General features: G+C 44.2%; 1 protein-coding gene across 2 annotated transcripts in view; it reads right to left on the bottom strand.

Moving 5' to 3' along the window:
* Positions 1-13,525, bottom strand: part of CCNC (cyclin C) — a 49,924-nt gene that overhangs the window by 23,157 nt on the left and 13,242 nt on the right. For both annotated transcript variants that reach the window (XM_073626988.1, XM_073626989.1), the window contains exon 2: positions 10,957-11,063. In XM_073626988.1, the coding sequence (XP_073483089.1) occupies positions 10,957-11,063 (107 nt within the window). The remainder of the gene's footprint in view (positions 1-10,956; positions 11,064-13,525) is intronic.

Genomic DNA, 13,525 nt, shown 5'->3' on the forward strand with positions numbered 1-13,525 from the left:
AAACAATCAAACAAAACAAAGCTCTTCTCTTTTTTCCTTCCCCCCCCCCTCCTCCCCTCTTCTTGCCCCCTTCTCACCCAAGTTTCCCCAATACCCTAAGGGCACAGGGCAACAAATCCACATAAAAGCTGCCTCAGCCCACCATGGTGTGGTGCCCCCCCTGGAATCATACATTTTCTTTTTGCCAAGTGATTAATTACCTCCTTATCAATGCAGTTAAAATCTTACATTTGTAATAGCCTGTCTTTAATCAGCTGATGTGGTGCCAAACCCGGAACATCTAGCCATGCCTGCCACAATGAGTAGAACTTACGTGGGGCTTTTCTGTGTTGATATGTTAGTTTCTCCCTGATTAGTAATTTGTTCACCTGTTCCACCCATTGTTTTCCAGTGGGTACCCTGGGAGTGATCCATAATTGAGCAATGAGTTTACGTGCAATGTATAATAGTCGAAGGACCGCTGTATGTGCCGAAGGTGTTAGAGCCTCCTCATCCAATGCTCCTAGTAAACACACTACTGGCTCTCGTGGAATATTGAACGTATAAACCTGTGATATTATGTCTAGGACTTCCTTCCAGTACCGAAAGAGTTTGGGGCATCTCCATATCATATGGAGTAGGTCCCCATGGGCACCCTCACACTTCGGACACAATGGAGTCTCTCTAATCCCCCATTTGTGCAGCCTAGCCAGAGTCCTGTAGACCCAGTGCAGCAGATACAGATGCGATAGCTTTTGGGATGCGGATACCGAGACTAAGGGTGCAGAGGATAGACACAGGTTCCACGTCTCTCCATCTATGTTCCCAATATCCTCCTCCCAGCCTCGCCGACAAGGAAGACCAGATGGGTCCTGCATGGCATTAAGAAGTATGTTATATGCTCTGGAGATCATTCCTTTCTTATCGTCTTCCATGAAGATCCCCTGTATCAGCGTATGGTCAGTCCGATGTAATGGAGTACGTTGCGATTGTGTTTGTATCGCATGTCGCAACTGTAGATATTTGAAAAAATTGGTTCGTGGGATATTAAATTCCCCCTGCATTTCCATGAAAGATTTAAAATTTGGACCATTATACAGTTGAGACAGGTATCGGATTCCTAACAGTTCCCAGTTTCTAAATCCTTTTAATTTTAATAACTCTTTATAATTGGTATTATGCCATATTGGTGTATGCGCTATGAAACCTCTGATCCCCACTATTTTTTTCGTGTGAGCCCATAATGTTTTAAGCATTCTCACTGTAGGGGCTTCAGGGTCAAGGTGCATGTAGCCAGCCTCCAGGCACTCCAGAGCCGTCACACTCCCATCCTGTACAGCCAGTAGTCTGCGGATAGGGTCCGCTAGATCTGTCACCCCCCAGCCCCCAAGTTGCTGGAGCTGGGATGCTAGGTAATAGGCCCTGGAGTGAGGAACCGCCAACCCGCCTCCATCCTTTCTATACTGCAGTGTTTTTAAGCTAATCCTTGCTGTCTTTTTGCTCCAAATCAATTCCCTGAATTGGGAGTCTATCCTGTCAAACCACTTTCTAGGGATCCAGACCGGGGAGTTGTTAAATATATATAAGAGCTGCGGTGCCCATATCATTTTTATCAAATTAATTCTTCCTACCACTGAGAGTGGTAGTTTGCACCAGGACGTGCATTTTTCACGGAATTTACTAAGCAAAGGGACTAGATTGAGATTTATATATTGGGATGGGTTTGGGGATATCTGTATACCTAAGTAACGAAAGGTTGGTACTATTTGTATCATCTCAGCTCCCTGTGGCAATGGTTCAGTTATGGGATCTACCGGCATTAGCACTGACTTATTCCAGTTAATGGAAAAGCCTGACAGGTTTCCGAATTCTTTAATAAGGGACATAACATTCTTCAATGTATCCTGTGTATCACCCAAGTACAGTAAAGTATCATCTGCATACATGGAGACAATATCTGTACCTGTATTTCGTTTGAATCCTGTTATATTTGGGTCCCCCCTTATTTTTGCTGCCAGAGGTTCCAGTGCCAAGGCAAACAGCAGGGGCGACAAAGGGCACCCCTGCCTAGTGCCTCGAAACAAGGAAAATGGTTCCGACAGTTCTCCATTAATCCTGATCCTAGCTGAGGGTGCTGCTTATAGCAGTTGGACCCATTTAATGAATGTTGCCCCCAAGCCCATATGCTCAAGCACCTTCCACAGGTAAGGCCACTCGACGCTGTCGAAGGCCTTAGCTGCGTCCAACGAAAATATTGCTCTATTGCCAGGGTTATCCACAGGAATTTGCAGGTTCAGAAAGAGCCTTCTAATATTTTGGGTCGTAGATCTAGTTGGAATGAATCCCGATTGGTCCCTATGCACCAGTTTGTGTACAACCTTAGCGAGTCTGGTTGCTAATATCCTAGCCAACAGTTTCACATCCGCTGTAAGCAAGGATATAGGTCTATATGAGTCTGGGGATGTTGCATTCTTGTTTGGTTTCAATAGCACGATAATAATCGCTTCATTCATGGAATCAGGGAGTTTACCTTCCCTCAATCCTTCATTGTATACTTTTAACAATTCGGGGAGCAATGTATCTGCATATCGCTTATATACCTCGGATGGGAGACCATCTATTCCTGGAGATTTATTATTATGCGACTGTGTTAGAGCATTAGACAATTCTTCCTCAGTCAGTTGCGCATTAAGCATATTAGCATCCGAGGCTGACAAGCGAGGCAGCTCACACCGTCCTAAGAAATCATCTATCTGTTCCCCTGTGGGTTGTACCTGAGAGGTGTAAAGGGAGGCATAAAATGCCTTAAAAGTTTGTAATATGTTTGTGGTCTGGTATTGAGGGGATCCCTGCTCGTCACAGACGGCCGAAATCAGAGAAGAGGGCCGCTGCGCACGCGCCATCACAGCTAGCATGTGCCCAGTTGCCTCACCCTCCTCAAAATGGCTCTGTTGTAGGAAAAAACGTTTGTTTTCGGCCAGCTGTAACGCCAATTGGGCGGACATGGACTGAGCTCCCAGCCACGCACTTTTTGTGTCTTCATTAGGGTCAGCAATAAATCTATCCTCAGTCTCAGTGACCTTTTCTCTTACCAGTTTTTCCCATGCCTTAGTGTCTGTTTTAATACGATTTATTGTTCTGATAAATTGGCCACGTAAATATGCTTTTGCTGCATCCCACACTATACTACGTGTAGTACTACCCAGATTGTCCTTAAAAAAAAAAAATTGTAGTGAGACCCGTATGGGGTCCTGTTCCGGGAACAGTGAAAGCCAGAAGGGATTTAACTTCCACTCTGTCCTTTTCTCTGTACCGGGGAGCAAAATAGTCACCCAAAATGAGGAGTGGTCTGAAATATGTCTGTCACTATAGTCTGACTCCACCACCAATGGCAGCATTGCGAGATTGCCGAGACCTAAATCAATTCTGGACAGTCCCCCATGTGATGCTGAGTAACATGAGAATTTTTTTGTGTGTGGATGACCTTGCCGCCATATGTCTGTCAGTCCGAGTTCCCCAAGCAACCTGGCAAAGGGTGTAAACCCCCCACCCCCCATCGGTATATTAGTGGGAGTTGGAAGCTTATCCCATTGATATAGTAAGTAATTGTTAAAGTCTCCTAATGCTAGTAGCGGGGTATCAGGAAATTGAGCCATAAACCCTGCCAGACACCTGAGGACCCCCGCCGAGAACGGCGGCGGTATATATATTCCTGCTATAATACACGAAAAACCAAATATTTTACACAATAGGAACACATATCTCCCTCCTGGGTCTATAAGTTTGCGTATGCATTTAAACTCTACATCCTGGCGGATCAGAACGCTGACTCCTCTGGAGTATGCTGTATAAGTCGAATGAAATTGAATATTATAGATGCGAGGGCTGAAACTGGGCGCCGGATCTGGAGAAAAATGCGTCTCCTGTAGGCACACGATTCCAGCCCCCACAGATTTAAGGTGTCTGAGAACCGCCACTTTTTTTATTGGGTTGCTCAGTCCTCGAACGTTCCAGGACATAAATTTAAATTTAAATTTAGCCGCCATAGGGAAGTCTATCCATCAATAAAAATAGTAACCACACATTTGCCGCACAATCCCCCTCCAGCATTCGTGTTAACTCAGTATATGGATATAAATGAGCTGCATTTGCTAAGCCAATTTTACCATAAGTACATGTGAATACGCACAGAGTGACTTTACAGTTCGTGATGGGTTTGGTCCTTCGTGTATTTCCTGGTGGGCTAAAGCAGCATCCAATGGTGTAGCGTAAGTCTTGTAAGAGGCAGAAACACAAAAAAAAAAAAGAGAAGAGCAAACTGTTAGAGCCAACATGACTCCTGGCCGAACAGGCCTCCGAGTGTATAGTTTCCATAGCTTAGCCATGGATGGGGGAGGGCAGTGGAAACTCCCGTTAAGATAGTGGAGGGGGTTTCACCTCTGCATACTACGTGGGATGTACCGTGCGATTATGCTTCCAGTGTTCTCCTTTTGCAATCCGCCTTAACTAGGGGTAACCGAACAAAAAGAAATAGATATTCTAAACCTGCGATCAGTGTCTCCTGAAAAAAGAGAAGTCAATGAAAAAATGGGGAGTCTCTCAGTTGACATCAGAAAAGACATTTTTATGTTCAGACCGGTGCTTGACGTTGCGATTTGGCTGTCTTAATTGCACGTTCCTCTCGTTCCAGCCACTGTGTAGCCATATCCGGGCGGTCAAAGAAATGTGTTGTTCCCAGGGCTGTTACCCTAAGGCGCGCAGGATATAACATGGCATACTGAACACCCAGATCCCGGAGCCTCCTTTTCACTACAATAAATTTAGCACGATGTTTCTGCAGCTCTGCAGAGAAATCTGGAAACAGAGAGATCTTGGAGTTGTCAATGGCCAGGCTGCCACTCATGGTTCTAGCCTTGGACAGGATAGCGTCTCTATCTTTGTAGTTAAGTAGCTTGAAAAGAAATGGACGTGGGTGATTACCCGGTGGCAGGGGACGTGCTGGCACCCTATGCGCCCTCTCCACAGCAAAAAGTGGAGAGAAGGCCTCTTTGCCAAAGGTAGTTATCAGCCATTGCTCAATGAAAGAGACAGGATCCTTGCCTTCAGCCCGCTCAGGAATACCTATAGCACGTACATTATTACGTCTCATGCGATTTTCTAGGTCGTCCAAACGTGCCGCATGCTGATCTGTGAGGTGACAATTATATTGTAAGTCTCTTTTCATGGGGGTCATTTCATCTTCCATTGTGCTTATTCTGCCCTCTATGGCGGAGGTGCGTTCCCTCAGTTTTTGCATATCATGGCGCACAAACGATATTTCAGCTTTCACCCCCTTAAGTTCATCAGCCATAGCAGTGATGGACATATTACATGATGTCACTGCCGACAATATATCCCTTAAAGTGGGTTCTGTCTCATCTGTAACCGGTGATACATTCTGACTCCCTGTGAACACATTTCTGGGGGTACTCACTGTGTCCCAGGCCTGAGATAATCCATCGACATCTTCCAGTGGGGCTGTGTCATCTGTTTCAGACTGGCCTCCTACAGCTTCTCCTTGTGCCGATGAGGATGTCTGAGGGTCTTTGGGTAATTTACCTCCATATAGGAGTTTCTGTGCAGCCTCCTTGTATTTCTCTTTGGAAGATCTCTGTGCCCAGGCGCCATCTTGGCTGAGTTCCTCCATGAGGCCTCTGGATTCTTTACTTTTCCCCCTTGTCATGACAGGATTCATGCAGGTAAATCCGCGGTACGGGTCGCGATCGTAGCCTGATCAGTTCCGATCCACAGGGGGGTCCAATATGGACCTGCAACAATGTTCTATAGGATGTTTTGTCCGGATTCTCGGCGGAGCAGGAGAGAGATGCGACCGTCTACATCTGCCGCTAAGCCACGCCCCCCTTATATTTTTTTAAATAATTATATAATAATGAAATAAGCAGAGATTGTATTTTTTCCCCTTGATATACAGATGACCACTAAAAGTATTTAATAAGCCGAATTTGAAATACAATAGTAACCAGTTCCCAACTGGCTCACGCAGATATACTGTGGCAGAATTGCTCTCCTGGGCAAAGTCCCATATATACAGTATATATAAAACCAGAGGGCACGCGAGTGCTGCCAGAGGCTCGCACCTGCTGCACAACAGGGGACCCAATGCACATGGCTGGCAGGCGCGATCGCGTGCACGAGAGCCAGCACAGGGATTTGTGTGTGTAAACACACAAATCCCTGTGCGGTCAGAGGAGAGAGGACAGATCGCTGTCCCTATTTTGTAGGAACACACGATCTGTCATCTCTCCTAGCTAGTCCCATCCCCGTACAGTTAGAACACAGTGAGGGGACACACAGTTAACCCCTTGATCGTCCCCTAGTGTTAACCCCTTCCCTGTCAGTGACATTTATACAGTAATCAGTGCATTTTTACAGCACTGAACGCTCTATAAATGTCAATGGTACCAGTACGGTGTCAAAAGTCTCCAATCTGTCCATCGCAATATTGCAGATCACCGCCATTGCTAGTAAAAAAACAGTTTTTAACGCCATAATCTTTCCCATAGATTGTAGACGCTAAAACTTTTGCGCAAACCAATCAATATATGCTTATTGCTATTTTTTTTTTTTTTTTTACCAAAAATATGTAGAAGAATACATATTGGCCTAAACTGATGAAGAAATGTTTTTTAAAGAAAATGTGGGGGATATTGATTATAGCAAAAAAGCGCAAAAAATAAAAAAAACGCAGAGGTGTTCAAATACCACCAAAAGAAAGCTCTATTTGTGGGGGAAAAAAAAAGGACGCAAAATTTGTTTGGGTACAGCGTCGCATGACCGCACAATTGTCAGTTAAAACAACACAGTGCAAAATTGTTAAAAGTGCTCTGGTCAGGGAGGGGGTAAAATCTTCCGGGGCTGAAGTGGTTAAAAACGTGCAACAATAAGCAGTTAAAGAAAATCAAAACAATAAAAATGCTTCCATTTAATTGTAATAACTCAAAAGATAACCTTAAAGTGAAAGTAAAGGGAAAACCTAACTAACTCTAAACCTTTTCCCACCCACATTCTAAGCCTAATCTATCTAACCCTGTAAATAAAAGATCGCTATACTTACCTATTCTGCAGCAGCTCTGGTGCAGTTCCAGGCTGAGCTGCCAGTGGCGGCTTCAGTGTGTAGGAGAGGCAGCTGACAACAGAAGCCCCATAGTAAGTCAGTATGTTGTCGTCTTTCTCCTGTACACAGAGGGCACCGCTGGAGACCGGACTGGAGTGGCTTTAGATTAGGTAGGTATAGCAATCTTTTCTTTATCAGGATAGATAGATTAGGCCTTGAATGGAGATGAGAGTAGGTTTAGAGTTAGTTAGGTTTTGCCTTTACTTCCACTTTAACAATAATTTCCTTGTAAGTAAACCATGGACACAAGATAGCTGTGTGATTGAATTGGCTATTATGGCTATGACAATGGCAAACGCCTTCCTCCACTGACTGCTCTTGGGGTAAAATCAGGATTTAAACTCTTTGAAATTGCTACTGTACCGTAACTTCGTTCCCAATTTCCCTAAAGGATATGTGCACCTTTTGAAAAAAAATAAATAAATAAATGTGCATTTTTTTTTCTAAGGAGCCTGCAGAGCATTTCACCCGCAATCAGTAGATCAAAGGTGCAATGTCAGCCTCCTGCAGACTCTCAGGATAGCTGTCTGCCAGTACCTCCGATAAGGGATGGCAGTTGCTTGAGAGCAGGGAGATCACCCCCCCCACTGACCATCGACAGCTTGACTGTGGAGAGAGTCAGCAGTACTAAATTCCTGGGATTGCACATCTCAGAGGATCTTACCTGGACAACCATCACATCACTAACCAAGAAGGCACAACAGCGCCTATATTTTCGCCGCCGCCTAAAAAAGCCAGTCTCCTGCCACCCATCCTTACTACATTCTATAGGGCAGTGTTCCTCAACTCCAGTCCTCAAGGCGCCCCAAAAAGGTAATGTTTTCAGGATTTCCCTCAGATATAACTGCTGTGGTAATTCCTAAAGGCAGTGAAACTGATCAAATCACCTGTGCAAAATAATGGAAAGCCTAAAAACATGACCTGTTGGGGCGCCTTGAGGACTGGAGTTGAGAAACACTGCTATAGGGGAACCATTGAGAGCGTGCTGACCAGCTGGATCATTGACTTGTATGGGAACTGCAGTTCTGCTGACCGCAGGACCCTGCAGCGTCTAGTGAAGACGGCTGAAAAGATTATTGGTGCCTCTCTCCCCTCCATACACAATTCTCCAGCAACACTATTAGTATCGTGAAGAATCCTACCCATCCCTCCCACAATCTCTTACAGCTCTTGCCATCAGGTAGAAGGTACCGGAGTATCAAAACACGGACTGTCAGACAGCTCCGTGAGAGCCCTCAACTCCAATCCTCCTTGGAACCTCTTCTACAAACCTATGGTGTCCGTTTATGAAGCAGTGAAAAAATGTCACTGCTTCATTCTCCCGCATTCTCAGAGGAGATCTTTCTCCTCTGTGTGCCAGTTTATGAAGCTTTGTAGATCGCTTCTCCTTTGGAGGAGTGAAGGGATCTACAAACGCGTCAAACAGTAGAGAGAAGGGCCCCTGATACTAGAATCTCGTGAGAGTTTACAGTACCAGAAATTCAGAGAAACACAGAGATGTCAGTTTATTAAGCAGTGATAAATTATCACTGCTCAGTACACGGACAGATTGCGTGGTTAATGCTAATAAAATAAAGAGTCCCCCTACATAATATGTATATTATATTACACATAAATATGACAGGGGGGCAAGGTTACTGTCTTGGGGGGTCTGAACGAGGTAGAAGTTAATGATCTTCCTCTTTCCTCCTCAGATCCCCCGGGATTCTCTTTTCACTCCCCGATTCTCCACCTCTGAGCTGGTGAATCTGGGAGTGTGATAATTCGTATGCAGGACCATGGCCCTGCGAGATACGACATTTTGTTCTACCATAGGTCCTCACGTGTAGTAAAATGACAATAAAGCTTGATTTGACTATGAGAGTGCTCACCAGCACTTTTCTATGAAAACTACAAGCCGTTAGCCACAATGGATGATGGTACTTGTAGTCTATTCATTCACAGGAAACAGTGAATGAATGACATAGTTGTGTGGGCGAAACCCTGCACAGACGTTTGGTTTTAATACCGTGGTAGTGGGTGCGGAGAGAAGATACCCCACCCGACCTCAGGGGACATAGACTTTGAAGGCATAGTTCGCCTTTATCAAAAACTGCCTGTGCAGATAGGGGGAATCTTTAGATAAGGCTTCATGGAGGCAAGTAAATGGACACCAGGAAGGTACGCAAAGGCACTTATTCAATTTTGGTCAAACCTGCACAGTTTGTTTTTATCTACGGACACCCCATATCTGTATAGGCAGTTTTATTGATAAAGGTGAACTAACTTTTTAAAAGCTGAATTCTGAGGTGACCAATAAAATTAAACTCTCCCCCCTCCCTAATTGATATGCAAAATATAATGCTAATTTTGTCTAAATGGGACCTAAGAAAAAAGTAATACTTACTTTAAAACGTATGTACACATAAATAAGTGCAAAAAAGTAGCTGTTTATCCAGGCAGAACTCTTGTCAGCTAAAAATGTCCTGTGCTTTCTGCCTCCTTTCTGTTATCAGCATTGCCACCTTCTATCTCCACAGAGCACAAATTACTTCCCTCTGTTATGGAGAAGAGGTGTTATGTAGACCTAATACACTCTCAAGAGTGATAACGCTGCTCAGTAGTTATCACCCTAGGATGAAAAGTGTGTTAATACAAGGATTACCAGCTTAAATAGAGGGAAAATGCAAGCAAAAAGTAAATGAATGCAGCTACCACATCTAAGGACAGGTAAGCTGCAATACTATCATGTTTTGTTTTTGTCTTTAGATTAGCTTTAACCCAAGATTTCACAGCAGCTTTCCTCCTTCCAGTGCAGGCCCTCAATATCATCACATACTATGCAGGACCAACAATTATCAGTGATCCTGTATTGCATGTAATGAGAGGGGCAGAAATGCGACTGGAGAAGAAGAGCGGCTTCAGTGGACTAGTCATCACTACAGGAACCAGTGGTAAGGAAGACTCCAGGACCGTGGATTAAAGTGGTTGTAAAGGAAATACATATATATATTTAACTAACTAACAAATAGCTACGACCATCCTCTTCTTGGGTCCCCCATTAGCGCTCCTGCCACTTCCTCTCTTGCTGATGCCCCCAATAGGAAGCCAATTCCCATGGGGGCACTTGTTGCTCCCGAGCCCCTCTGCCGTGTCCATTGACACAGACAGCGGGACTTGGCCACGCCCCCTGCTTCCTCATCACAGGAGTTGACTGACAGGAGCGGGAGCCAATGGCTGCCACTGCTATTGATCTGCCTAGGGAGGAGGGACAGAGCCAAGAGAGCCACAGCTCTCCTACACAGTGCTGGATCATGATGGGGTTCAGATAAGTATAATGGGGGTGAGGGGGCGAGTCTGTGACACAGAAGGTTTTATTACCTTAAAGCATAGAATGCATTAAGGTAAAAATATCTTGGGGCTTTAGGACCACTTTAAGGAGAGTTATCCTCTCTATTAAATCATGCATCTGCTGGGAATGGTGGGAGAAAAAAAAAATAAAATAAAAAAATTAAAAAGATATATATTTATTCCAATGAATTTTGTGGCTGCTTCTGTTGTGTTTTAAAAATAATTTATATTCGCTTATGTTGCTTCTGCAGTCTGAGTGGACAATATTGGAACAGGTACAAGAAAAAAAAATTCCATTAAAATGGCGGCTTGCGAATATCCTTCTCAACATCCCTTCGTTCCATTTCTTGGTTCAACAGCTTACTGAAACAGTGCCTCCCACTGCCTCACCATATCTATACCCTCTGGATTCAGTTACATTTGTAACTGCTCTAACAGCTCTAACATGTTTAAGGTAGACACATACTGCTTACCGTTTGTGAAAAATATCTGCAGCTTCCAATACTCTTCTTCTGTTAGAAATTTTAGGTCTTTTTGGCGCTCCTTTAATAAATCCTGTTTATCCAAAATCCATTGTAAACTAAAAAAAAACAAAACTGCATTATATATGGGATGTATATTATGGCTATAGGAAAGCATCTGCGGCTCACACTGTAATGTTAGCATTCTGCTTGCTGAAAAATTGTTTGCAAGGCAAGGGGGCACAGCATAACACATTGGGTTCTTAAAGCGATTTTGTCATACACATAAGTGAATAGATATATTCCATGTGTTACAAGGCTTATAGAGACAAATTACACAGTCAAATCATTGGAATGTGTTAGCAAAAGATCAAGTTATGCAAGTGTATAGCATCACACAGCCAGATTGAGGCTGGGTTCACATATTTGCAAATTGGATGCGTTTTCAACCGTGAATGTGACCGACTCTTGATGGAGCTGGTTCACATATGTCCAGAACGGCCGCGGTACAGTTTTAAAAAGGGTCTTGTGCGTTTTTGGGTCAGGTTCAGGTGCGAATCCAGGCAAAAAGTTGCACAGAAATGTACTGGACTCCCGACTGCAAACTCAGCCTTAGTCTAGCTGTTTAAGTATATCTGATAGTGGTATGCCCTGTACACACGGTCGGACTTTCCGACGGAATATGTGCGATTGGATTGTGTTGTCGGAAATTCCGACCGTGTGTGGGCTCCATCAGACTTTTTCCGTCGGAATTTCCGACACACAAAGTTTGAGAGCAGACAACAAAATCCGATCGGTTAAATTCCGATCGTGTGTACACTAATCCGACGCACAAAGTGCCCCGCATGCTCAGAATAAATTAAGAGACGAAAGCTATTGGCTACTGCCCCGTTTATAGTCCCGACGTACGTGTTTTACGTCACCTCGTTCAGACCGATCGGATTTTCCGACAACTTTGTGCGAGCGTGTGTATGCAAGACAAGTTTGAGCCAACATCCGTTGGAAAAAATCCATGGATTTTGCTGTTGGAATGTCCGATCAATGTCCGATCGTGTGTACAGGGCATTAGTGTTCTTAGTTGTATGGAATCGATATATGTATAAAATACAATACAAGGAAAACAATACCATGCAGTAGTATGAACTGAAAAAACCCCCCAAAAAAAACAGTGTGGCGTGCATTAGATTCACATATAGTAGATCCCCCGCATTTCTACTATGTTCCTAGTCTCATAAGCCCAGTGAAGTCAAAGTATTGGTTGTGAAGGGATGGGGGCACTTTATAAAAAAAACAAAAAAAAAAAAATTCTTATTTATTTTACTTTTTATTTTTACACTGTCCCTTTAATTAATTTTTTTAATCACTTTTATTCCTATTACAAGGAATGTAAGCATCCCTTGTAATAGAAATAAGCACGACAGGTCTTCTTTATGCATCAAAAAGACCCCAAATCTCTCTTTTACCTTTAAAGGCAAAAGAGCAAAAAAAAAAAAAAAAAAACAAAGGGGGTTTACTTACAGCCTAGCCTGGAGGGGACGTCATGACATCGCTCTGGTCCTCCAAGGCCATAGAGGCAATCAAAGAGGGTCTACTCTTTGATCGCCTCTGGGACTAGCCAGCCGCACCATCAGATTGTTTCTCAGGTGAACTGACGGAAATGGTAAGCATAGCTACACCAAATTCTGTGTGCTCCAGTTTTAGTAAATCCACCAATCTGAGGAAGTTCTGTTGCTTCCACCCCCTCAGCAGGAGTAATGCCGCGTACACACGAGCGGACTTTACGGCAGACTTTGCCCAGCGGACTTTTCAACGTACTTTACGACGGACTTTCTGAATGAACGGACTTGCCTACACACAATCCACCAAAGTTCATCGAATTTGTACGTGATGACGTACGACCGGACTAAAACAAGGAAGTTCATAGCCAGTAGCCAATAGCTGCCCTAGCGTGGCTTTTTGTCTGTCGAACTAGCATACAGACGAGTGGACTTTTCGACCGGACTCGATTTCGACGGATTGATTTAAAACATGTTTCAAATCTTATGCCGCGTACACACGAGCGGACTTTACGGCAGACTTTGCCCGGCGGACTTTTCAACGTCCTTTACAAATGAACGGACTTGCCTACACACAACCCACCAAAGTCCGTCGAATTCGTACGTGATGACGTACGACCGGACTAAAACAAGGAAGTTCATAGCCAGTAGCCAATAGCTGCCCTAGCGTGGCTTTATGTCCGTCGAACTAGCATACAGACGGCGGACTTTTCGACCGGACGCGATTTCGACGGATTACTTTAAAACATGTTTCAAATCTAAGTCCGTCCAACTTTTGAGAAAACAAAGTCCGCTGGAGCCCACACACGATCGAATTGTTAGACCAAATCCCGTCCGCCGGGCAAAGTCTGCCGTAAAGTCCGCTCGTGTGTACGCGGCATTACTTTTGAGGCTGTCAGCTGATCAGCCTCTAATGACTCACTGATTATTGGTACAATGGTGAGAATATAGGACAACTGGGCATGTGCAGAGCAGGATGAGACAGTATATTAGCGGATTTAAAAACAATATAGGCACCTATTTTT

This window comes from Aquarana catesbeiana, linkage group LG04 (assembly GCF_042186555.1).
Source record: "Aquarana catesbeiana isolate 2022-GZ linkage group LG04, ASM4218655v1, whole genome shotgun sequence".
NCBI lineage: Eukaryota > Metazoa > Chordata > Amphibia > Anura > Ranidae > Aquarana > Aquarana catesbeiana.